At 38.9% G+C, this 27,229-nt stretch overlaps 2 protein-coding genes across 5 annotated transcripts in view; one reads left to right on the top strand and one right to left on the bottom strand.

Moving 5' to 3' along the window:
- Nucleotides 1–16,495, top strand: part of lactbl1b (lactamase, beta-like 1b) — a 32,376-nt gene extending 15,881 nt beyond the window's left edge. For all 4 annotated transcript variants that reach the window (XM_026167133.2, XM_026167130.2, XM_026167131.2 and 1 more), the window contains 4 exons: nucleotides 902–1,059; nucleotides 9,944–10,191; nucleotides 13,594–13,699; nucleotides 14,424–16,495. In XM_026167133.2, the coding sequence (XP_026022918.2) occupies nucleotides 902–1,059; nucleotides 9,944–10,191; nucleotides 13,594–13,699; nucleotides 14,424–15,402 (1,491 nt within the window). In that variant the 3' untranslated portion in view covers nucleotides 15,403–16,495. The remainder of the gene's footprint in view (nucleotides 1–901; nucleotides 1,060–9,943; nucleotides 10,192–13,593; nucleotides 13,700–14,423) is intronic.
- Nucleotides 16,496–17,174: 679 nt separating this feature from the next.
- nmur3 (neuromedin U receptor 3) lies at nucleotides 17,175–23,585 on the bottom strand. The gene is made up of 2 exons (XM_026167129.2): nucleotides 22,372–23,585; nucleotides 17,175–18,803 (listed from the first exon to the last, which is right to left on the bottom strand). Exons 1-2 carry the CDS (start codon nucleotides 23,213–23,215, stop codon nucleotides 18,373–18,375), a joined length of 1,275 nt encoding a protein of 424 aa, XP_026022914.2. The 5' UTR covers nucleotides 23,216–23,585; the 3' UTR covers nucleotides 17,175–18,372.
- Nucleotides 23,586–27,229: the final 3,644 nt, after the last annotated feature.

The following is a 27,229-nucleotide window of genomic DNA, read 5'->3' as shown; positions in this document are numbered from 1 at the left end:
TGTAGTAATCAAATTCAGTCATTTCTCCTAATTATTGTAGTAAGATAGCTATACCATACGCTTCTTCTGGGGTATACTCTCAGCAGCATATCATATCAGGTCCCCATAAGGAGAATCATGTGCTAACGGCTGTCTAAATGACTCGGGTAAAGTTTGTAGCATGCGTGCTTGTTTTTGTCTGCTTCCACTTGTCTTTGCACTAGGATGATGTCAGCATAAATGTGCTTTCATATTCGTTGTGTTCTCACTAGTGCTGTCAGTATTGATCTCGTTAAAATGACGTTAACGCCATAACACGGCAAATCTCCGTTAACGAGTTACCCCAGTGTGTGGGCCTGGACGGTGTCAACACGTTAAAAAGCTAACTGCGTTAACGCACTGCGTGGCACATCTGACATACTGTTTTACTTTTGTCCATGACGCGCTTACCATCAGGGTCATGCTTCACATGAAAACCAAGATAGTTCCAAACGCCAGATCTGAATGAGGGTGGGGGAGGTTCAATTTCGGGTAGTGTTGAGGCAGTTGCCATGTTGCAACGAGCTTAGCTTCTGTCTTGCTAGCTTGTGCTGCGCTCAGTGGATCTGCCCTCGACAGTGCAGCCTAGGCGGAGTAGTCGAAGGCAGATCCACTGAGCTCTCAACACAGACAACATCGTCAGAAGAAAAGTTGATAAAATAAATTTTTAAAAATGTATTGTTCGATACAAATGCCTACCGAACCGAAAGCACTGTATCGAACGGTTCAATATCGATACGAGTATTGTTGCACCCCTAATAGATAGATAGATGCCACCTTCGTATCTTTAAAATAAAGTTCTAACATGAAGCAAAGAATAAGAAGTTCATTAACTGGAAATATTTTGGAACTAACTACTCACTTCTTGCTGTGTCTCACCCAGGTGGACGTTTTGCTTCGGCAGACCATCAACCCTATCAGCCTTCCTGCCTTGTCGGCCATCGTAATCCTAAATGACACTGTTTTGTGGACAGGCAACTTTGGAAAGCGGAATGCCAGCGACCCTCACTCAGGACCAACAAATGAGTACACAATCTACAGGTGAGTGCCTTAAAGCTCATTCATAGGTCTTATGATCCTGTCTATAAAAGTCCAAACTTCATTAAACTGCTTGATTAACCCTTGTATGGTGTTCGGGTCTGTGAGACCCGTGTTCAGTTTTTTTCAAAAGAAAAATTAAACAATTAATTATTTTTTCACGTGTAAATGTGTTGTGTCTTTCCACTCACTCCACTTGATTATAACTGATTTATTTATAACATTTTATATAAAAGAAAAACGAGAAGCACATTAATTCATAAATGTGATCTAACAAAGGTAAAGGGAAAAAATCAACCATGTTTGCTGTTCATATGTCTTGTAATTGGGATGAAGTAAACATCTGTTGAGTAATTTAACATAAAATTGTTTGATAGTGTTAATTTGGAAAGCCAAAACTCTAGCGGGTCCACCAGACCCATGAACACTGGCTGAGTAACAAAAATACGAACACCACACAAGGGTTAAAGAAGAAAATATTGAAAATATAAGGAAATATTCATAACAGCTGGTGAAAAGAATAGTCTTCCCTGGTCCACAAAAAATAATGACATAATGATAATGAGGTGTACATTACCTGTTCAATTATATATTCTTGGAGCAGCAGCTGGAGCAGGTCCTTTATAGAAATCCTCTTAAAACCAAAACTAAATTAAGCTGTTTTCACACAGGCACTGCAGCCCCGACCTTTTCTGGGAGTTACCCGACAGAGGTGCAAATGTCAGATCAGGCATTAGCCACTCTTTACCCTAACCAGCTCCCCTATACAGAGTCCATGTCAAATGTGTGAATACAGCAACCGATATAGCAGTCGAGTGTGTGCATCACGTGTTTGCCTGCCGCACACAATATATAAGCAGTATTTCCAGTCCCACATGAATCATCAAAAAGTGTCTGAAGGTCAAATGTGAAAGCATCTTTAAATCTAATATCATTATAGTTTGTTTATTTAGCTCTAAACTAGTCATACTTACATACAATGAGTCCAAGAGTCTTGGAATCAGAGATAACAAATGTATGTGTTTTCAAATGTGAACTTCCTTCAAGCTCATTGAAAGTCTCACATTTATAATTCAGAAGGCATGACCTCTGTCTGATCTATTGCCAAACAGCTGATGCCATCTTTTGTTACTAAAATGTTAAGTGCAACTGCTTCCACTATTAATGTCACAGTCTGCAGCTCTGCTGGCAACAGGCCCGCTGCTCATGTTTCCGCAGACCTGCCTTGCAGCTGTTTGCCAGATGTCCTCGGGCTTTCCCTCCAGTTCTCTTAACCTGACTACATCACTTCAAAACACTAGTTCCTAGTTGTCAGTGGCTCCAAGATCCCCCCCCCCCCCCCCCCCCACACACACACAACCACATCGTTCTTTTGTGCTCGTTAAGCTTTTTAGGAGTTTGCTCGATTGGTTTCTTGCAGCCTGTTAGTTCCAGCTGCTGATTGCCGAATGCCTATTTATTGGAACTGGCTGCTGCCTGTAAATGTCTGATTTAGTTTACCTGTTGTGGATGCCTTCTATGGTGCTGACCCTTGATGCACCCACTGCTGCTACCTGGGTAACAGGTGGAGGGCTAGATCATGTTACCAAACAATTCAGCCAGCACACATCTGGATAGTATCAGTGTCATGACAGTCCACACTAGCTCAAGAGGTTAAGTGAAATGAGATCAAAATTTATAACTTCTAACAATGTTCAAAGTCAAAAAATGCAGCAGATCAGATTTTCATGATTTTCTTTGTTTCTTTTGTGTTTTTAATCAAATAATTTTCTATTTCAGTGGAAACATCTCCTCTTGTTATCCATGCAAACACAAGCAGTTTGTGAAATACTCAAGGGATCATGCACTACACATGCAATTCATTCATTTCTGTTTCTAGACCATTACTTTGTGTTCTGGGGCATTAATTGTACTTATTTATTTATTTTATTTAATTCTGTTTTTATCAGTGACTTTGCCGATCTGCTGACCAATCTAGCTACTGTCTCCCCTAATATAATATTGCTGGGTGACTTTAACGTTCACGTGGATAACTGCGACCATCCTCTTACCAAGGACCTTCTATCCTGCCTTGATAGCTTCAGCCTTAAACAATACATAAACTTCCCTACCCACATTAAGGGCCACACTTTGGACCTAGTCTGCTGTTCTGGACTTACCCCCTCCATCTGTACAGCTGACGAACTGCTAATTTCGGACCATCTACTTCTCTCCTTTAATGTTCACATGACCCTCTCTGTAATTAACAATCCCCGTATTATCTCTTTCCGGAATATCAAGAATATAAATCTTGATATCCTTTCCTCTGCTTTTTCTAGCTGCTTGTCTTCTAACAACTTAGCTATTCAAGAGGACCTGGTACTTTTTTATAATCATAGCCTTAGTAGTATTCTAAATTCCCTGGCTCCACAAAAAACCAGAACTGTACTTTTTTCTCGCTCTGCACCCTGGTACACCCCTGAACTCCGGCTACTGAAAGCTAAAGGCCGACAGCTTGAACGTCTCTATAAGAAAACTGGCCTTACTATTCATACGGATATGTTTAATAACCACGTTCTGTTTTACCAGGAATGTATTAGTCAAACCAAATCTGCTTATTACTCTGCTATTGTCTGCTCAAGTGAGAACTCTACCAAGACCCTTTTCTCACTATTCAACTCTTTTAACAGGCCACCTGATTCTCTCCCTGCTCATCTCTATTCATCTAACTTCTGTGATGCTCTAATGCTATTCTTTATTGATAAAATTCATAAAATACACTTAGACCTGGACCCTAATGCTCAATGTAGCTTCTCTGTCCTAACTTCTCCCCCTTCTCACTTCCTCTCTGTTTTTCAACTTCCATCCTTAGCTGATATTGCTGATCTCATCCATAAATCAAAGCCTTCTACCTGCCAGCTCGATCCTATCCCCACTGTCCTCGTCAAAGCCTGCTTACTCCCTCTCCTTCCCCTCATATCTGCTATTATTCACTCTTCACTCACCACTGGAACTGTTCCTGCTTCCTTCAAAGTTGCTGCTATTACCCCAATTCTGAAAAAAACTGGTCTAGATCCCAACAACTTTAATAATTTTCGTCCTATCTCCAATCTACCATTTCTCTCAAAAATCCTTGAAAAAATAGTTGCTTCACAAGTCCATCTTCACCTAACTGATAATAACCTTTACGAACAGTTCCAGTCTGGCTTTCGTCCTCTACATAGCACTGAAACTGCTCTTATAAAAATAACAAACGACCTTCTTATAGCAGCTGATTCTGGTCTCCTCTCCATCCTTATCCTTCTTGATCTGAGTGCAGCTTTTGACACCATCTCTCATCCCATTCTCCTTAGCAGATTAGCTTCTATTGGTCTCTCTCACACTCCACTAGCCTGGTTTAAATCATACCTATCTGACCGCACTCAGTTCATTCAATTAAAATCCTTCACTTCTCAGCTTTCTCCTTTATCCACTGGGGTGCCCCAGGGATCTGTCCTCGGGCCCCTTCTTTTCATCATCTACCTTCTTCCACTCGGACATATTTTTCGTAAATATAATATTCAGTTCCACTGCTACGCCGATGACACCCAGCTCTATCTCTCTACCAAACCTGACTCTACTCTTCCTCCACCCTCCCTCATCCTCTGTCTAGCTGAACTTAATTCTTGGTTCTCCTCCAACTTTCTTAAACTCAACAGCAATAAATCGGAACTTCTTCTGGTTGGCACTAAACGACTGCTATCCAGAATTAACAATTTCTCTCTCACCATCAATAACTCGCTGGTCCCTATCTCTCCCTCTGTGAAAAGCTTGGGTGTCATTCTCGATAGCACATTATCTTTTAACTCACATATCAATAATATTACACGTGCAGCATATTTCCAACTCCGTAACATTAATCGCCTCCGCCCCTTCCTCACACCTCACGCCACCGCCATTCTCATCCATAATCTTGTTATCTCTAGAATTGACTACTGCAACTCATTATTATTTGGCCTTACACAAAAATCTATCAACAAGCTCCAACGTGTCCAGAACTCTGCTGCCCGTGTTATTACTAGGACTTCTTCTACCCACCACATCTCCCCAATCCTGAAGCAACTTCACTGGCTCCCGGTCAAATTTCGCATCCATTTTAATATAATTCTGTATACATTCAAGGCTATTCATTCTCTCTCTCCACCGTACCTCTCTGACTTATTACAGATGAAGCTCCCATCCCGCTGCCTCAGATCTTCATCTTCTCTTTCTCTCTCTGTTCCCTCTGCTCGTCTGATCACAATGGGAGGGAGGGCCTTTAGCTGCTCTGCCCCTCGACTTTGGAATTCCCTACCCCCGGACCTCAGAAATATTAGTTCATTCTCTCTTTTTAAGTCCACCCTCAAAACTCATCTGTTTAAAATTGCCTATTCTTAAATTTCTGTATGTTTTAACTTTTATCTTCTATTTTTATCATTGTGTATATTTCCAGTTTTTATCTGTTGTACAGTGTCCTTGGGTGCTTTGAAAGGCGCTATTTAAATAAAATGTATTATTATTATTATTATTATTTATTTTACTTGAACGTTTTTCATCAGACCTGTTTAATATCTATGCCAGTGCTGAGGGTGAGAAGTTAAAGTTTTACAGCACTTTTAGAATGCTTAATTCAGCTGTACTTAGTAGTAAAAGCAGCTAATCAGATGAGATGATTAGCTAACTTCAATCCACCCATTTTCTTAACCACTTATGAGGGGAAGATGGGGCATATCCCCAACTGTCATAGGTGGAGACACAGGGTGAATCCTGGACAGGCTGTCAGTTTATCACAGCGCTAACTCACAGAGTAACCAATTAATTTGATAAGCAATAATCTTTGGACTATGAAGCTGGAGTACCCTGAGAGAACCCACAAGGGGAGAACCTTCAAAATTGGCATTAACAGCTAAGGATGATGCGAAGATCTACTTCCAAAGCTATCACAATTTATCCTCTTGGGATTTCATCCAAAGGTGGTCACAATTTGTCAGGTTTAACTAAAGTAATTGACCATTTTCCAGAATGCCAGTGTATCTAAAATTGGACTCTAACACTTACCTCAAAAAGAAATAGTCGAACCATGAAAAAGACCTTAGAAATGTTACCTCACTTATTGCTTTAAAGCGGTATAAAGCTGGAGGATTTGAGAAAGACAGATGAGTCAATCAATGAAAGCCTCCAAATCGGACTTTAAGTTGCTAAGCTGGCGTCCTTCGTTTTAACTATAGAAATGTCAAAGGTCTTTCATCAGACCCTCTTTGCCCAATACATGCTGTAATCTGAAACCCCAGTGTTCAAGTTTGTAAAGCAGTCTTTCTCTTAAAAACCCAATGCTAGAAAAATCATTACATGATAAAAGGTTATTGTCTCACACTTAAGAAGTTTTCTCTTTATTTACATAACAAAGCCCAATTTTTAGTTATCACTCAGTTAGAAAAATACTAAGAGCTAGTCGAATACACAAGTACAGTTTATTTTCTAATGAATTACCAGAAATGTATTTAAAATCAGTGTACACCCATGCTTTCCACTGAGCCAAATTGCTCTTCAGTTTTGTGCTGATGGACTTCTTCTATCCACAGTTTCAAAAAATTAACCCACATTGAAACGAAATACCAAAAGATGTGAAAAAACTCTAATTGCAAGATGTCTTAAAGTTGAGAGTGTACAAAAAGATCAGTGATCAAGTAGAAATGAGTGAAAACACAGATGCAACGGTAATCAGGTGGTACAAAATAAGCCACAGTGCGACTAATCAAAGCTGAAGACGCCGTCTTCCTAAAATGACACCACAGACAGTGCAATCTGTAGCTCGACAGGCAGTGCTTTAGATTTGGCACGGCAGTCACCAGTGGAAATCAGAGTTTCTGTGACAGCTTAGATAGTGTGAAGAAAAATGCGTAACTCCGACCTGCATGTAATAAATCTTAGTTGGTCTTTTGCACACAACTTCATGCGTTTTCTAAAGAAGTTTGATAAGTTAATCATATTAAATTAAATTAAATAAAAATTATTTTTTAATAAAAAAAAATATTTGGTTGTTTGTTTGTTTTTATGGGTGACACCAAGAAAAAATGGGGCTCACACTGTGAACTACCTCAGTGAATGCGTAGCACGGACAGTGTAGAATGGAGGTAGGAGTGTGATCATATATAGCAATGCAAAAGTTACTGAGAAAAAGACGTATATAGATTGCACCGCCGTGGAGTGTGTGAGGAGGACCCAGGAGCAGACACAGGCAAGGAGACAGACTGTTCCAACAAAAGGCGAGCCTTTATTTCAGGCTAATATACGTGGAACATAAAAGAAAGTGAAAACAAACTAGAGCCCAAAAAGACTGAGAAACTCTGACTTCACAAAGAAAACTATGAATCAACTATGGTGCTAAGACTAAGGCTATGAACTAACAAGGAAGCTATGATGACGGTGACTACTATGACTGTGAACTATGACATTAACTATGATCTTTGAACTGTGACTTGACATGGGAAAAATAGCACGATCCGACAAAGACTGAAGGGAAACACACAGACTAAGTACACACAAGGGGTGATCATGGGAAGTGGAAACACATGAGGAAACAGCCGGCACAATAAATCATAATGACACGATAGGGAAAGTGTAAACTAAGCACATAGAACATGGAAACGAGACTTTAAAAATAAACAGGAAACATGACGGGACGGGACGCAGACAAGAAACATGGTTGACAATATGAACCACACAGACATGAAATATGACAGCTTAAGATATGAACCAACAAGAAAGGCCTAACCACAGGGGGCGAACACACAAATGGCTCTAAAAAGCAAAGAACTAAAACAGAGCAATTTAGGATGTAATATCTAAATTAACTTAACATAAACAATGAATAGCAAAGTACAAGGAAAATCAGATCCTAATTAATTATAGCAACAACCAGAATTTAACATATCTTCAATAACATACGTCAAAAATAAAAACTGAACTCAAAATGCTGGGTCACAGACCCAGCCCGTGACAGATGCACTGGTTTACTGAAGAAACCCAAGAAAAAAAGATACGTGATAAAGCACAAGGGCAAACTAAAATCAAAGAAGAAAAACTGGAAAGAAAAATAAAAGATGGTTAAAAAAATTGACCTTTTTTCAGTTGTTCAGATTTGAGGACGAGTTTGGTCTAAACAAACAGTGATAGTTGGGGATGGATATGAGAAAAAATAACTAAAATAATGCCACTGAAAATGTTGTTGTCTCACCAACATAATACTGCACTGAATATCCTACTACCAGTGGAATTACTGGACTACTTCATGAATCAAAGGAGATTACAACAGAGGACACATAATAAATAATTTCAGAATACAGCATTAGAAAATGTTATACTCTACTCCTAAAATAATTACCTTACCTTACCCTTTGTTATCTCTCTGTGTACTCCAGAGAGATAACAAAGGGTAAGTCTGAAAGAATGCTGCAAATTCCTTGAATGAATCCTTAAAAAGAATGCCAAGAATTTCAAAAAGGTTCCAAGGACTCTACATAAGAGGTCAACCTCAATTACAACATTAAATCTTCCTTATACATTAATAATAAAAAATCTATAATAAATAGTGTAGATTTCCAGTAGATAAATGGGTGCTTTATCACTTTTCTCTCCTTCATAACTCGCTGTCATCTTGCTTTCTCCCTCTGCTGCTCTTGCACACTGTGTCCATCACCATTATTTGGCTATGATCATGGTGCTGAAGAAGATTTTGTACCTTTGGCAGCATCTGCCTGAAGGGACAGATTTCCTTTTTCTTTGAGCCCCTGTTTTCTCCAATTATGTTTTGCACTTTATGTATTTTGGCACTTTATTTTTTATTTTTTTTGTTTGTTGTTTTGTTTTTAGGTATGAGGTTCAAGGAAATAAGCCCCAAATATGGAGAATTTAAATTTTTTCAACAGGCTGTTTTGGCTTTAACACCACTTCACTGACTGGAGAAATTTGTATTAGTGTACTTTGAAGTATAGTTTGTTTAATTAACAGTTCGATTTTCTTAAACTATTAACTATTTAAACCAATTATTTTATCATATTATTATCAGTATGACCAAAGTCATTAAAACATCTCAGTCAGAATATACTTTAAATTGCAAATTCATTTCAGGAATTTATTAAATAAAATCCCAAACCCACATATCAGTGTAAATGAATTCAAAATTCAAACTTCTGTGCACACAGCTTGGACTGATCAGTCGGTTTTTGAAAGGATAGCTCAACATTTTGGAAAAAAAAGTTTAGTCACTCCTTATCCACACAAGGAGTGATTTGCTCATGGCACATCACTTTGTGGTTGATGGTTGGCTGCTTGCAAAAATTCCAGTCTCCGGTTGCCTAGATAACCCTCTAGGTTACCCTGTTTACCCTACCCTGTCAATAAAATGCATCCTGCACTCTCGTTAGTATTTGCTTTAGTTATTCGCCTCAAAGCTTAGAAAAGCCTTCTACACAGGCAGTTTCAGCAAAAAAGAACAAAGAATAATAAGCTAAATCCACACCTGAATAGCTGCTTTAATAGTAACAATCCATATAAATTTCACTCAGTAATAAACTGAATTTGATAACTGGGATTGGCACCAGCTCCCCCACAGCCCTGAATTGGATAAGCAGAAGAAAATGGATGGATGGGTGATACTGCAGCAAATGCAGAATATAGCAGTTATTGCATGTTCATCCTGGGGGAATGTTTAGTGTCGCTATCTTAAAAAAAAACAAGAAAACCTGAATATAAGCCAGGGAAGGGAAAAGGAAACCAAGGAGGAATACAAACAATATGCCTCAGTGTGTGATTAAAAAAACCTTTTCAACCTTAGCTATCTTTTGCTACAATAAAATCACATCATATTGCTTTGTTATCTCTCTTTTAGAATTGCAAGTTTATCAAAACTTTTTCCAACGCTGATGCTGTACAAGCTGTGGGAGGACGGGAAGATTGGCTCTCTTGATGACCCTCTGGAGAAATATGTGGAGAACTTCACCATCAAAAACCCTCTGGGGAAGATGCGAGACTCCGAGTTGAAATATGTGACAGATGGCCTGATATTTCTCGACAGTGGAGAAGTTCAGATCCGCTCATCTTCAGTCACTCTACGGAGGATGGCTAGCCAGCTCTCGGGTACATATTTATACTATATCCCTATGACCTTAAAATAACACTGAATTTTAGCCTTTTCTTGTTAAAAGAAAACAAAATGCTTCAGCAAAGCGGCAGTTGACTTTTGGGTTTGCATGAAAAAGCTTTTTGTCAGCCAATAAACAGAAGTTTATAAATCACAAATTTATCTGTATCTATAATTCATGTGTTAAATATCTGATTGAACTTTAAATAATTTCAACCAGCTACTATTGTGACACCAAAACAGCCCTGACCTGCCACGGCATGGACTCTTCTAGACCCCTGAAAATGTGATGTGGTATTTGGCACGAAAATGTTAGCAACAGATCATTGAGGGTGCTGCAAGCTCTGAGTGGGGCCTCCGTGGGCTGGACTTGTTTGTCCAGCACATCGTACAGATGCTCCATTGGACTGACACCTGGGGAATTTGGAGACCAAGTCAACACCTCAAACTCATTGTTGTGCTTCTCAAACCTTTCCTAAACCATTTTTGCTTCATGGCAGGGGCACGTTATCCTAGTCAAAGCAGCCACAGCTAGATACCACACCTTTCTATTAGAACTAGCATGAACTTTTCAGCAATTTAAGCTAAAGTAGCTCGTCTGTTGGATCAGGCAACAGGTGACAGTTTTTGTTCCCGATGTGTGTTAATGGACCTTGGCCCCTCATGAACCTGTCGCTGGTTCACCACTGTTCCTTCCTTGGATCAATTTTGATGGTTTTATAGGTGCCCGGAACCAGCCATCACAATTTCACTCGCAATCCTTTCAGTTACATATTTTTGCTGCTTCTAACACATCAACTCTTAGGACAAAATATTCACTTACTCCCTAATATCTTCCACCCACTAACAGGTGATGAAGAGATAATTAGTGTTATTCACTTCGCCTGTCAGTGGTCATAATGTTATGCCTGATTAGCATATACATGATTGTATGGTTTTCCATACCGGCCTAATAAGGAGGCTGATTTTGCCAGTGGTCCAACTTGCAGAAATATTGTCTCGCCCTCTCCTTTGAGAGAATGTTTATCAAAGGTCTGCTATTCTTTTTCTATCTCTCTTCCGCCTCTTCCAGTTTCCAGTTATTCCAGTGTTGTTCGTGCAGTTGACCTTTTATTATCCCAGGAGATTTGGTGGCAGACAAAATTGCACAGTGAAAGTGAAGCTTCTCGGGAACCATTCTAAATCAGAATCAGAATCAGAATCAGAATGGGTTTATTGCCAGATGTTGAGGTTTACAACATTAGGAATTTGCTGCGGTGCTTCAGTGCAAACAATAAGAATTAAAGTGCTATGTAGAAAGAAAGATATGTGCATGAGATATACATGAGATATATACATGAGAATAAGAATTAAGAGTGCTACGTAGAAAGATATATACATGAGTGCAGGTGGTGATCAGTGCCAGACATGAAATGATGCAGTGACACAGCGTGGGGTCATGTGTTCGTGGCGGGGACAGTCATGTGGTTATTGTTCATGTGTCCAACAGCAGAGGGGAAGAAACTGTTCTTGTGGCGAGAGGTTCTGGTGCGAATGGACCGGAGCCTCCTGCCTGAGGGGAGCAGGTCAAACAGACTGTGTCCAGGGTGAGAAGGGTCAGCTGAGATCCGGGCTGCACGCCGCAGTGTCCTGGAGGTGTACAGGTCCTGCAGAGATGGGAGTCTGCAGCCAATCACCTTCTCAGCAGAGCGCACAACACGCTGCAGTCTCTGTTTGTCCCTGATAGTGGCTCCAGCGTACCACACGGTGATGGAGGAGGTGAGGATGGACTCGATGATTGCAGTGTAGAATTGCATCATCGTCCGTGTTGGCAGGTTGAATTTCTTCAGCTGCCTCAGGAAGTACATCCTCTGCTGGGCTTTCTTGAAATGCATTGTTCAACAGCCTATCAAAAATATCAGAAAAACAAAATGAGACCAACTTTGAGAGTATGTGCCTCAAGAAACAAGTTTTTGATGGAAAACCTCTTGAGATAATTTCCTTTCAGAGGAAGAAAGAATCCCAAGAGCCATTAGCTTGCAGTTAACATCAAAAGCTAAAGCAAAGAAAATTAGCTGTTGCCACTTCAAGGTTGAATTTATAATCAAGCTGGAACAATAGAAGGGAACAAAGAGACGAAAGAGGTTTCTAGGAAAGCTCTTGCTACATGCTTGATTCCTGCGACAATATCCATTTATTTATTTGGCAATAATATTTCTGGAGACTAATGATGCTTTATGGATCGATTTTGAGCTGAAGCAAATGATTCATGAACTGATGAGCCAAGTGGCAGTAAACCTACTATTACTGTGTCACAATGAAGAATTTGGTGCTTTTCCACAGCACAATAAATTCAGTCCGTCTGGATTTTGAAGAGTGGTTCAGACCCCTCAGTAATATGAAGGTGTCTTTAGAAAGTTGCCAATTTTCTGACATATTCTGACAAACAATTAATGAATGAAGGACAAAAACAATGTAGCTGGTTTGACCTCCCTTTTTATGGCGGAGGCGATCGTAGCTCAAGAGTTGGGAGTTCGCCTTGTAATAAGGAGGCTGCTGGTTTGAGACTCGGCTCCGACAGTCTTGATCATTGTGTCCTTGGGCAAGACACTTCACCCGTTGCCTACTGTTGGTGGTCAGAGGGCCCGGTGGCGCCAGTGTCCGGCAGCCTCGCCTCTGTCAGTGCGCCCCAGGGTGGCTGTGGTTACAATGTAGCTTGCTATCACCAGTGTGTGAATGTGTGTGTGAATGGGTGGATGTGTAAAGCACTTTGGGGTCCTTAGGGACTAGTAAGGCGCTATACAAATACAGACCATTTACCATTTTGTCATTTAAAGCCATTTAAAATCCCTTCCTACTGTTCTTCTAATTTAATCTTAAACATCTATGATCTTTTCACTTTCATTGATATGCATAAGTAAAGCAGACATTTAAAGGCGCTTGCACTACTTGCAGTAAAAAAAATATCCAACCCTCAGGTGCTGTTTAGACTTGTAACATTTATTCAGATAAGACTTCAGATAAGAGTTGTAATGAACATGCCTAAGCAGGAAACGGTTTATCTGAAGAAGTTTTCAATAAGTAACACTTCTGTCTGTGTAAAGAATTAAAATATGAGACGCTCATCTATTGCAAGGAAGGATAATAGGTCTTTAAATATCCAACCATGTCTCACAATTTGTCAACAAGTCAGAGTGGCTGAACATCATAAACCTTTATAGACAACTGGTCAAATATATCACGTACAAAGAAAGTGCTGTTATAAGGTAAATGAAATAACTATTAGAGTGAAATATAAAGTGATGATATGTGTTTGAGAAGGCTAAAGTATACTAATGCAATTCACCCTTTGTTTTTGTTTTTTTATTTACAAATTTTACTTTTTAAATTTAACACTGTTTTGCTGTTGTTTAATCCAGGCCTGCCCAGGAGGCTCCGAGCTACAAATTTGCTTTGGAAAGGAAAAACTCAATCTGCAATCAATCTTCTACAAGATGATGTCCTCGTCGCGGATCCAGGCACCAAGTATGATTTCTTTCATTGTGGTGACATCAGTGTTTTCATGGGGAAATTCTAACCAAGCAAATAAGTGTTCCTGCAGTGTACAAATATTATTCTGTTACTTATTTCTTACATTAGAACTACATTCTGCTTCGTAATGACAAAAACTGTAATTACAATAATCCCTCTTGATGCTACTTAGATTTTACCTGGAGAGGATGTATAATTAAATGTCAAGTTTAATTAGCTCAGGTCTTTCCACATACTGTACCTGTCTCTACATATTACACTGATTAGTAAAATATTTGACCTTTGAGTAAACAAGTGTTTTCAAGTGATATTTTAATATCTCCAGCACCACATTGTGTTTGTATTAAACCTGCAGGGACCTGAGCTCAACTAAGAAATAGTCCATCAAATATGATTTGGAAGCAACGTGTCATTTTTATTCTTTAATATTTGTCCCGATGAAACAAACAAGAGTTAATATTTGAGTAAATCGGTCTTTAACCTGCTAGCTCCATACTGCAAAGTCTCTGTGATGTTGTACTGCACCCCCAAGGGAGCAGTCTATATTGCGTTCTCTGCTAGTGAATGGGATTTTTATGTGCTAGGCTTCCTGCATTTTCTGTCCAAAGAGCGCGCTCACTTAAATTACATGGAATATTTCAAGTATGGTGATATTTAAACGTGAATTATCATGTATTCTTCTTCATTCTCCCAATGCTTTTTATATTTGTTCTTGCAGATGTCACTACAGTAACCTTGCCTTCTCACTACTCGCTCATGTGATGGCAGAGCGAGTGGCCGGAGTTGACTACCAGCGATGGATCACAGAGAACATCCTGGACCGGCTGGGGATGGAAGACACCAGCTTTGACCTCACCCCAGGGATGCAGAGCCAATTGGCTGTTGGAGTGTACTCAAATGGAAAACCAGCCCCACTCTATGACCTCGGCTGGTATCGGCCTTCTGGTCAGATGTTCTCAACAGCTGCAGATTTGGCCAAGCTTGCCATGATGCTGCTGGGTGCGTATCATCGCAAGCTGCTGGAGCCAGACTCTTTGAAGATTATGCTGACCCCACTCTTTAGGTGCGATAAGGATTATTTTGCTAACCGTACTGGAACGCCATGGGAGGTGAATGAGCTGATGGGCTATGAACTGTTGCGTAAAGATGGGGATTTGGATGGCTACTCTGCCACTTTTTCTCTGGTTCCCAGACTGAAGCTTGGCCTAGTGGTGCTAATGGCAGGCAGCCGATCTCAGAAACAGGATGTGGTCACAAAGGCCTACAACCACATTGTCCCAGCCATAGAGAGAGCCTTCAGGGAGGCCAAAAAGGTCCTTGTTGCTCCTCCAAACCCTGATCATTACATTGGATTTTTCACTTACAGCAACATCACTTTCTATGAGATCAAAGTAGGGCCAGACGGAGTCCTTATCATGCAGCAGTTTGGTCCTCAGATTGAAGAGCTCATACCAGAGAAGTACAGGACAATAAAACTTAACTACCTGGTTGATCGTGTGTTTAAAGTGGTGTTTGAAAAAGAGTACCCCTGTGTTTTGCGAGTCGGCACCGCTTCAGTGTCCCTGGAAGCTCAAGATGGCCAATTATTTAACTTCTACGTGTTTAATAAGCAGGGTTTATCTCCAGGTTTTGATGCACCAGGGCTGAACACATATAACGTGGTCAGAATACCCCGTAGGCCATCCTTCTCCAGCTGAATTGCAACCGTGTTGTGGCCTAAAGACAAACGTTGTGTCCTTGGGATGTGTAAGGGGATGTAAATAGACATTATAAAATATCAAAAGACTGAAGTGAGATGTTGCGATTATTCTAGAGGTCAAAGACATGATATTGCTTTTGATATACAGAGAGCACAGATAAGCATGACATGTTCATCCAGCTGTATAATGTCCTTCAGAGAAAATGTATTAAATTCACTTCTGAACAATGCATATGAATATCCTTCTCACGCTGGCCCTTCATTACACTTGAGAACTAAACAATTCGCACTGTGGTGGGAGTGCTTGTGTTTTTTTCCTGTGCTTCATTTGAATTTCACATCGTAGTGTCTTTCTTTTCTTGAGTTTTCATCAGACAGAACTGGAGAACAACTCTTATTGTGGCCATTTACATGAAGAGTTACATTCATTCTATATTCAACTCTTAAACTGTGATTGAAGTTGGATGAAATATGTCACTCATACATATTCATCTTTCTCTGGAAAACAATGTGTTTGTGTTACTTTACTCATGGCAGGTAGAAGTAGAACATTTAAATGGCAAACTGGAATGTCACCTATTAAATAGGTATATTGCCACAGATTTGAAACTGCTGGGTTAAAAGCAACAAACAAGCACCGACATGTCACTAAGGTACAAATTGTTTTTGCTCCACAATAAGAGGCGATTAAGGACAGGAACACTTCTGGGTGCCTGTGTGACTCTTTTCTGTATAATCCCTGAAAATGGACTCATTCATACCGACCTCTAACACCAATATGAATATGAATACTCCACTCTGAATGCTGCGAGAAGATAACACATTCAAGAGAACAAAAGTAACGTATAATGCAAAGGCCGATATTTTGTTTTGTATTAGACAGCATGTCTGAGAATTTTATGGAAATAAAATCTGTATTGAAAATGTTGTTTAGTGTTCAAGCATCCAGTCCAATGAGTGAAAGTGAGCGAATGTGAATGCAAATCTCCCTACTGTATCCATTTCATCCTGCTGTGGCTTGCAGAACTGCCATTCTGCTATTCAATTCAATGTTGTCACAGCTGACTGATTAAAGCTTATTCTGATCAATAGTGGAAAGCATAAAATATAATTTGACTCGTGCGGTGTAGTGGAAAATTAAAACAAAAAACAAAAAAACAAAACACGTATTATACCATGCATCAATTCTCAACCATTGCTCAAAGGATTGGCCAATATGCTGAAAATTCTCAACCATAATAACAGCTGTCAGTATATTTAGAGGTGTGTGTGTGTGTGTGTGTGTGCGCGTGTATGCAGTGCCCCTGCTTCAACAGTAATCATTCATAACAAAAAAGTGTAGAAAACCACCTGCTGGAAAGCCAACAGCGAGGCCAATGGGCCTAAAAGAGATAACTGGTTCAAGGATACCTAAATAATAAGCAAAAAGGTAAGAATAACATATTCTATTGCTAAGTGAGGTGGGTATACAGCCTGTAATATGTGGTGGGATTGGTGAAGACTACCACATATTTAGGCCAGCAACACAAGGGCAGTAGGACAACTTACTAGTGACTCTAAAGACACAATACATTCAACCAGTCAATCTGTCCTAGCTTATTATTTTGATTCAAACCACACTAGGTCTGTAAACTCTTGTGGAAAAAGACATTTCATAATGCAATCACGGTGATGAATAAACTCTTCAGTTTCATGGTTCCGTAATCAAAATGACAGCACTCTAATAATGTGTTTCCAGTATTTACATAGTTCAAGCATGTGACAGCTATGTATAGACTGCTTAATATTTATTTTGCTTTTGAATTAGCCATTGCACAATAGCCATAATCAGTTTTCATTTTTGCAATCACAGTGAACAACAGCTTACTGGCTGGCCATGCAACAAGAGAAAAAACCCCAAAAACATTAGCAACAGCTCACAATAAATTATCACATTCTTTGTCCCACTGAAACACAGAGACATATACTACTTCTTTTTGCAAATTAGCATCACGTTAATTTTCAGGTACAACATATCAATTACAACATGTAATCATTTGGCTCAGATCGATCTGATTTTCCACTTTCTGACATAAGGCATACAGCAGTTAAAAAATAAGACAGCAGGTAAAATGTGCAGGCACTGTTGTCAAATATGATTCAAAGCTTCAAACAAAGGATAAATAATCATTTTACATCCAAGCTTTTTAGTGACATGTGATAAGTTTAAGAAAATAGCAAAACATACTGGAAATTATGCTTATCCACATCCTTTGCTAGGATTATATGAGAATATCCATAATACTACTGCTAAATATGATACTGGAGCTACAGGAAAGCTAAGCAACTAAAGACTGTAAATATAGGGGGACGGTTAGCTTGGCTCTCAAAGATTTAAAAAACAAATATATGCCCTTTACCTTTACAATGTATTTTTAACGGTATCTTGATATTTAAAAAAAGGGGGGTTTCTTTCACATTCAACCTCCTATCCTGTCAACCATATTTTTCCTCCACCATCACTAAACATCAGGGGGTCCAGTCCCAGTCCCCAATAACATCATGCTCCATAGTCTCATCAGCCTAACTGCCAAAAATTCATACATTTCCAGTGTCATGATTTTGCAGTAGATTTTGTTATTTTCTTCCAAATGATCTCTCTTTGCACTAAAATACAACATGAAAGCAACTTTTGGATTTACATGGCTCATCAACTAGAACCTTTTTTTACTTTTGAGATGAGCCAATGTTAATAAAAGGGTCAGAGACAAGCAGATGAGACAGTTTCATTACATTATGACACAGACTACTTGTCCTCATTTGTTTCAAGTCTCCGTTCTAAGCTTAGCTCATTTTCTTCTGGCAGTATTCATCATACAGCATCATGTCAGCAAATTCTGGAAACAAATAAACCTAAGATCCAAAATGTTAACCTGTCAGTTTACAATATTTCTGCACCAGCTGCTTTCTAGCTTGTTCAAATAAAATGTCAGAATACAGAGGTCTTGCACGTTGTGTCTGTACAAGCACATGTGAGGATTTCAGTGTCCATACTCAGTGTCATATTAGGGGACAGCAAAGGGATGAAAGCATTAGAGTCCTTCCCCTCGGCCTGACCCCTTGAACTTGCAACGGAGGGATCCAGCAAAATTTTAGGAAAAGGAGGGGAGTCTCTGACAGAGTTATTGTCCTCCCCCTGGGAACAAACAAGTTCTCGAAAACACTCTCTGAACCGCGTGGAGAGCAGGCTGTAGATGATAGGGTTGACTGCAGAGCTGAGGTAGAAGAAGACGCCCGACAGGATGTGGACATATTGATAAATGTTGTGCATCAAGTCGGTCCACTGGCTGATAGAGCTCCACAGAAGACGCTCGATGTGAAAGGGTGCCCAGCAGACTCCAAACACTGCCACCACGATTGCTGGAGAGAAAGATGATGAATACATTTATTTTTGCAGAACAGATTTGAATGTTAAAATTAAACTTGTTGGCTTGTGGTCCTTTATAAAAATCCACTCTGCGGTTTATGAGTTCTTATCAATTGTTAGCGATCCAGCCATAAAATGATTTATCTCCTCAACTTTATTTGAAAACCTGTTTAAACAAACTGAGACAAACGTTTCTATAAGGAGTACACAGGTTTGTGGAGATTTTCTTCTTCTCATTTTCATTTAAAACAGCTGTATATGGATGGACTAGAGTTAGGTATTCTGGTGTGTTCAGTCAGTGTCATGCCATTGCACACATTGCATTAGCAAAACTTGAAAGAATAGCATGTTCTTGCCCAAGGGTTTAAATTACTGTTATTCTGTCATTGCTGCTGACATTATATGAATTTGTCAGCTTGTAGGCTCCTGTTTGGTCTGGTTTGTGAGCTAAATGGCCGCACTGTGAAAATAAGGTTTAGGAACATATTATGTTTTGATGTTAAAATGTTCCTTTCTGACCACATCAGTCTTACTATGCTTATGCATTGGACCTATATGCTCATATTTTCTTACCATGTTCGTTTTAAACATCCATAAATGACAAAAGACAGCTTGTGTCAACAGCTTTGAAAAAATGACAGCGTTTAATGCTCCAGGAATGAGAATGAGGTCGTAAGAAGGACGGATAAACAGCTGTATTCATGACCTTTGTGGTAATTGTGAAGTAATTTAGAGTTAAGTTAGATTGCTTATTGATGCCCTTAAGGCAAATGAGTCAAGAGATTCTTAAAAATGGAAATTCAGCATATCATTATCCTTTGACTGAAGTTCTTGTTTAGCAAATGCTGCACTTCAGCAACCACAATATATCAAAGACATAGATTGTAGACGCTCTTAGCTTACAGATAAGACTAGAAACCAATTCAAACAGGTATTATAAGTCTTATCAATTTTAGGGTTTAACGACTGTTCTTGGCCAAATTTAAATGCTTCATTCTGTGCAACAAACAATGTTCAGCATTTTTTTTGATGATGGAGCACAAATACATTCCTCGCCAAATAATCTAGGCATAATGCTCTCAGGGGCTCTCCCTGCAGGAGATCCAGCAGGCACAGGCAGTGTTTGGCTTTTTATGATCGTGGGCATATGGCATCAAGCTTTGCTTGGGGGCACTCAACACACTGCCAAGATATTTACATTTATAAATATGGCATTTAGCACTTGGTTTTGTTCTTTCTTTCCCAGACTACAGTGATTCGCATAGTGCATTTTAACTTTTTCATTTGTCTAAAGCTTCATGGTTAGGACAAAATGCTGTATTTTACAGTTTTTCAAAGAATCATATTTATATTCTATATCATCTTGTTCCAGCTCTTCATTAAAGATATATTTATCTTGGGTGAAATACTTGGGCCATATTTTTCTCTGAATTTTTTGCATAATCTTAAAGAAGTCCAGACGCTTTTCTTTGCAAGCTCCTTTGACTACGATGACCTGAAGGACTGAGAACCTTCACAGACTTTTTGTATAATTGTTACGTGTGTGTTTTACTAAGTCACGGCTGATGTGTTTGATGTGTTTAGAAACTTTATCTTTACTGTAATATAAGAGAAACTTTGGTAACAAAGTTTGGCTGAACAGCATGAATTGACAACAGGAATTGTTGTCAAGAACACAGGGTATATGTGTGAAGATGTTCAGTATGAAACTACAGCTTGATGACCAATAAGTAGCTTTCAGCTTGCTGCGCTTTTAGTTGTTGATAGTGAGTGGAAATCAATTAAAGAGCTTTTATCGAGTTAGCTGCTCATAGATGCAAATGTTAAACCTTTTTAAAAACTAAAATATGCATGTCATTTTTCCTGAAAGTCATTGTGTTGCAGCTACTTTACATGGGAAACACACGTTAAAAACAAAACCAATGTTATTTTACTATCAATTACTATTTGACTAGAAGAACAAGATAAGGAGGATGATGACAGAAGCAGTCTGATCAACTGTGCAAATCAAAACAATCACAATCTTTTTGTCCATACATTTCATATTATTATTTTTAATTTAAATTTTATCACCCATTCTCCAGAACAGATGACATTCCTGATAAAGGAATCCACCTGCAGTGGAACCAGAAAGCATCCCCCAAACCTCTTGTGAATTTAACAACATTTCTAAAAGATCTTCAGTTGGGATTCTTTTAAGAAAAACATAATTTAAAGGTCCCCTGTGATGTTTTAGACATCTAGTAGTGCTATGGATTTATTTGTTTTTGCACCTGTTTTCTGTATCTCTCATGCAGTTGCACAGAACATAACTGCACAGAGAGATGTGTTGCACGGAGCCTACAAAGGCAGAGGAAGCTGTTATGTTTTAGAAGAAAAAGCCATGCGTTCAGCACTTCCATTAAGCCTCATGAATTTACATTTCACACCTTGGAGAGTAACATTGAACGTAAACACAACTTTTAGTAGTTTTGAAGAAAACTCCACAATTTTACTACAATTTATTTGGCTTTTAGAGCTCTGGGAAAAATAACTCTCAGACGGAATGTGCTACATATGAGGTAAATATCTTCTTGCAATATGCAGCTCTACAGATGCAAAGATAAGAATAAGGAAATGTCTTTATTTTTAAGTGTTGCTGGTATTTTGTATGCAGCTGGGGGCAGTTAGATGTTTTTTTGTTGTTATGATGGCTATAAACTTGGTTATATGCTTTTATTTAACTCTCACATATCAGCACGGATCTCAAAAAGTACAGAAAAGGTCAGGGTATAATTTTAGTTTCCAGCGTTTCATTAAATAAATCACCAGTGTGTTAGCTAAAGAAGCAGTTTAAAATTCACCTTTAGGCCTTTTCTTGAAATATTAGATATTTGTGACTGCAATATCAGTTAGAAATTCATGATATATTGTTTGTTTGTTGCAGGTTTTTAAATAAAAACATAATAAAAAAAAAAGTAACGACTAATCTCTATGCTGTGAAATTATGACTGGCTGTACAAATACAATGAGAATAGCATCACCAACATCCACTCTAAACTCCTGAGAGGAGCTATGACAAAAGCTTAAATGCAGACATTTCCTGTGACATTACCACTATCATGCTGCTAATTGTGTTCATAATGGATATTCTGATAATTTACTCTTTGCAATAATTGCCAGTTGGTTCAGAAAATAGGTTTTCAGATTGACTCCTAATGCTATTTTTTGCCAGTTATTATTTTTGCCATTCGTAGTGTGAGAATCTTTAGATGGATGTAATGGGAAATTCCTCAATGTAAAAAAACAAATAGCTACAGCAAAAGGGTCTTACACTAACGTGTAATCTTGTCAAGTTGCAGAATTAGGAGATGCGACTCAAAAGGAAGCCCTTCCGAATCTTAATGATCCATCCAAACTGCTGACAATCCTGTGTCATTATTTACTCTCTGTTTTCGTCATGTTTTGTCTATGGGATCATGCCTTGGCAGTGACAATACAGATTAGAGGAGATATGCTTTCAAGTCAGAGCAGCATGACAGAGCAATGCTTGCCTTTTGAAGAGAGAGAAAAAAAACTCACAGAGCATTTTGATGACCTGTCTCCTTCGGCCATTCTCCACTCTCATCTTCCTTCGAGTGCTGCAACAATTCTTTCCCAGGTTCCAACTGGACTGGCGCCTTTCTCTCCCCAAATGAAGGCCCATGACTAAGTACAGCATGCTAATAACCATCATGGGTATAAAATAGAAGCAGACAGTTGTGATTTGCATGACCAGGTTATAGATCCACAAAGGTTTCAGCACAGTGCAAATAGCTGACTCCTCCATTCTCTCTGGCAGGTAGAAGATGCCGTGCAGTGAGGTGTTGGGGATGGCACAGATCATCGAAACCACCCACACAATGGTGATGACCCGTTTAGCGTGCTGGTTAGTCGACAGGTATCGTGTTTTGAGTGGATATACCACAGCTATGTACCTCTCCACACTCAGAGCTGTGACATTAAGGATGGAGGCAAAGCACACAGTTTCAAACAGGAACGTTTTGAAGTAGCAGCCACCCTCACCAAAGGGGAATGGATAGTTCTGCCACAGGTCATAAATCTCCAAGGGCATCCCAAACAAAAGCACGAGAAGATCCGATACAGCCAGGCTCACAAGGTAAAAGTTTGTAGGATTATGCATTTTTTTGTGCTTTGCAATCACTGCACATGTGAGCAGATTTCCAGACAAGCCAATGAGAAAGATGAGAAGGTAAACACTGGTCACTTGGAAAAAAAAGGGAGAGCGTTTCGGACCCAGGATTTCAAAGAGGTTGACCTCTGTGAACTGGTTGTTAGTATAATTCCCAGAGACATTGACAGGAATGCTGATATTGTGGAGCAGTTTTGATAAGTTTAAAGAGGATCCCTGCAAAAAGAGGTCCATTGTTGAGAGGAAGGCTGGAGGCACAAATGAAGGAGTCAAAACATCCTCTGCTGGTTTCTTGGGGTATTCAGTGCTGGGGTGTTGCTATTAAAAGAAAAATAAGAAGATAAAACAGACAGTGCCGTGATCAGAAGAGGGTTTTTTTTCTGTTTAAGAGCTCTTTGATGCTGCTTATTGGGGTCAAACGTAAGCTTAATATTTCTTCATCTTGTTTAATGAATAACTTCTCGACAAATGCATAAATTCCCACAACATGAGACCTAATTTTATCTAACCTAAAAGCTTGGCAGTTATTATTGTTGCCATTTTGGGGGATTCCTGAGTGATTTTGTCCATAATATTTCTGAAAAAGCAAACATTTCCATTTTGCCTCAGAGAACCTCAAGGGACCATCAGTTTGAATCAAAACTTCATCAGATTAAAGTCAATTAGATGACAACAGCAGAATTTTTTTCATTCTGGGTGGGAAAACTATTAACCTAATGCAGTTTCTGTTTCGCTCATGCATTTTCTATTATTCTATTATCTTCTCTGTCTCTCTCGGTTTTTGGCATCCTTTATGTCTAAAACAAACAACAGATGTTTCTTAAGATGCATCAAGGAGTGTGTGAACCAAGATTTTTCAGTGAATAAACTAATTAGTGTGATGATGTCAGTGGCATATCATTCGAAACAAATAAAGGAAACTTTAAGCTTGTTAACTAGGTATGACACATCCTTGTTTGTATTTGCATCATTTTGTTAAAGGAGACTTTGTTGCTTCTATTTTAAATAGCAGTAGCAGTAAAGAACTGAAATTCCACAGACTTATAGAAAAAGAACATTTTCTGTCATTTCTGCATAGGTAGAAAAAAATCATACATTTTTTACAGATTGCAGATTCCCTCGTGGACAGGAGAGCATTGCTTTTAGTGGCAAAATAATATTACTAAACTCTTTCTCATCAGCGGATGACTGTTTGGGATAATTACCACTCTGCACTGAGAGATGCTAATGACTTCATCTCAAAGGTTAATTATGTGGCCAAATCTCATGTATTACTCGGCAACTCCAAGGTTATTGGACTAATATGGTATGGACAGCATTATGAGAATTAACGTTAAATAGAGTTGAACATTATATTTATCTGACATGTCAATTAGGAAATATAACCAGCCTGCAGTTAACAAAAGATTCCAATGAAATTGTGTTTAATGTCTTTAAATCGTGTTGCAAATTTTTTTTATTAATAACTGGATATTTAAGTTGAACGGACTTAATTGCGCATTTTAAAATACTTACAAGCACTAGTGAAAAAAAAAATCAAAAGCAGACTAGATGCAGACAACTAAACAGTTTCCCAAAAACTAAAACAACAGTTCAATGTAAAAGTAGAATTAAATTCTCACCTTGGTTCTGCTCATCTGCAAGTCGTTTCTGACTATCCGCTCTCTGTGCGTTCATGATTGAGAATGACGAATCAAATAGCGCAAAAACGAAGCAAATTGAAATATAGATATATACATATATCAGCCTAATGCTGAATGAAAAGTTGTTTGACACGCTTCTGGTCGGTGGTTGAGGGGAGAGGAGATACTTGGAGGATCCACAGGGGAGGAGACTGTAAATGCGCTGCAGCCACGTTCCCATCACACAGAGAGAGAGGGAGGGAGAGAGAAAGAGAGAGCGGATGGGGGGGGGGGGGGGGGGGGGGGGGGGGGGGGGGGCGTTTTCTGGGACCATACATCTGCTTCATTTATTTATTTAGGTTAGCCTATTAGGGTTGAATCATAAAGGGCGTGCGTAAGCTTTCATTCATAAAAAAAAACGCCAAGAAAGGGGCTGACCTATAATTTTACACTTAATAATCCAGCCACTGGAAGTAATAATCTACTGTAGCATTAGAATTAAGAAATATAACTGTTAAAGGTTTCTTCTGTTTTTGCACTTAAGGGTTAACGGTGCATTTTTTGAGACAGCAGAGGGGGTTGTTTCAGCAGGAACAATTATGTTTCAGGATTGCGTCATTGAGTCTATGGATTGCAAATAATTGAAATTTCTGCATAATGGTCCACTGTAAAGAGATGAGTTAGCATAAAGCTCCAAGCAGATACAAAAGATCCCTTCTTTCATAGAGGACTGCATAAATAAGGAACAAAAAAGTGAGAGCCAGTGAAAATGATAGTAGTTCATGTTTCCTTATTGTCATTCAACTCTGCCCACTTTAAGGAAAGCCTGGCTAGAAATGATAACAATAATAGTAATAAAATCATAGTTAAAATGTAAAAATACTAAAGAAATCAGGTTGTTCAACTTTGTCTCATGAAACTAAGAAAATCCTTTGATTTGTTGTCTTTGTTAAGTAAAAAATTGAATTAATGTGGATACAAGAGCCAATGAATATCTCACTGGGGCTTATCCAAGCTGTGTTAGTGCATCTGTACATGTGTTCTGGACTTGATTTATTTTCCATGGTTTAGAACTATGTGAGGGGTTTCAGCTGGCAAGCTCAGTTTGGAGTTCCTCATTCAGAAGTGCAGTCACGTCTTTTTCTTTTCTCTCAGTGGATTGTTCCTCTATGCTCACCAGCTGTAATGTAAACCCGAGGCACATTCTTCTTATAGCTCACCTAATTTACTATTACATGAGCCATCCTTCATGGAAAGTGCAGCTTATTTTTACTGAAGCACAGGTGTGAGTTGAAGAAGCAAATCAAAGTAGAACTGGATTTGGATCCAGTCTCGTATTCCCATGCTATAAAACTTGTTAGCCTCCGTCAGTCAAATGGGGGCAGAACCCTGTCTGACATTGGGTAAAAGTCAGGCCATTACAGAGCTAACATGGAAAGACAGTCAACCATTCATGCGAACAACTACACCTACAGCCAATTTGTAATCAGCATACATATATTTGGACAGGAGGAGGAAGCTAAAGCAACCCAAAAACAGAGGGCGAGTACATGCGTGACTTGTGTGCTGTGGAGCATTCCCTTCTTTATCCTTATTTTTGACTCTAGTGGCGATCATCATTTTCATTTTAATGCACAGCAAGATATTGTATTTAATAGCACCTGAAACTACCAGTTGAGACCTTAAAGTAATACACAAAATTGAGGTCATAGACAAGCGTGGAAAAGTGTGATTTTCTCTGTAGATTTCTATTCAGACATACCTTTTTCATAACCCAAAGAGTTTCCATTAGAAAGAATAGAGGTTTAAAGCACTTTTTGCACTGGTTTCAATCTTCAGACCCCAAAGCTTTATACATAACATCTGTGATCCAGTGAGATGACATTTTCCTGTAAGATGAACTTAAATTGAAACAGAGAGAGGGTCTGTGTGCTTATATCAAAGCTAGATTTAAATAGAAGCCTACATAACTTACTGTAACGTTTTTAAATCGTATTTCTAACATTTTTTCTTTAACTCCTGCTGTGAAAATAGAATTTAATCATGTGTAAAGGTATAAATCTTTGCAGCTCCTTTACTCCTTTATTTTGTTACACATATTTAGTAGTTTGTTAGCACAGCTTTGCTTTTCTAAAATAAACACTTAGACCAACTAATTTTTTTTTGTGGTCATGAAAATCACCTATAAAAATAACAACTGACCTGGCTTAATTTTCATGGGGACATGTCACTCTTGCCACTCTACTGTTTTTATGTTGCTGAGTGAAGTGCTTAAATGGGCATTTAAACCGTTTTTGCTTGCTGCAGTGATTCCTCTTGAAAGCCAGTGATGTTTTTTTCTGTCACTTTTTCTTCTTCTCCCATGCTATGGGAGCCTGCTTTTCAAAGTCCACCTTCCTATTCAGCTGGAAAAAAAACAACAACAACTGATTTGTGACATGGTTCAACAGCATGTCTTAGGTATCAGCTCTCAGACGCCATGACCCAGCCTTAAGTGTGAAGGTTGCATAGAAAAGTTGTAAGGACTTTTTGAGTTTTGAACTTGTCCAGCAAGCAATCCTGCCCTGTTAGCTTTAATGTTGTAAACAGCCTCCTGATGCGTTAAGTGACATTTTGACTAAATAAT

The sequence above is a fragment of the Astatotilapia calliptera genome, chromosome 5 (assembly GCF_964374335.1).
Source record: "Astatotilapia calliptera chromosome 5, fAstCal68.1, whole genome shotgun sequence".
Taxonomy (NCBI): domain Eukaryota; kingdom Metazoa; phylum Chordata; class Actinopteri; order Cichliformes; family Cichlidae; genus Astatotilapia; species Astatotilapia calliptera.
Note: the sequence above shows the minus strand (reverse complement) of the source record. Positions and strands in the feature narration are given on the sequence as shown.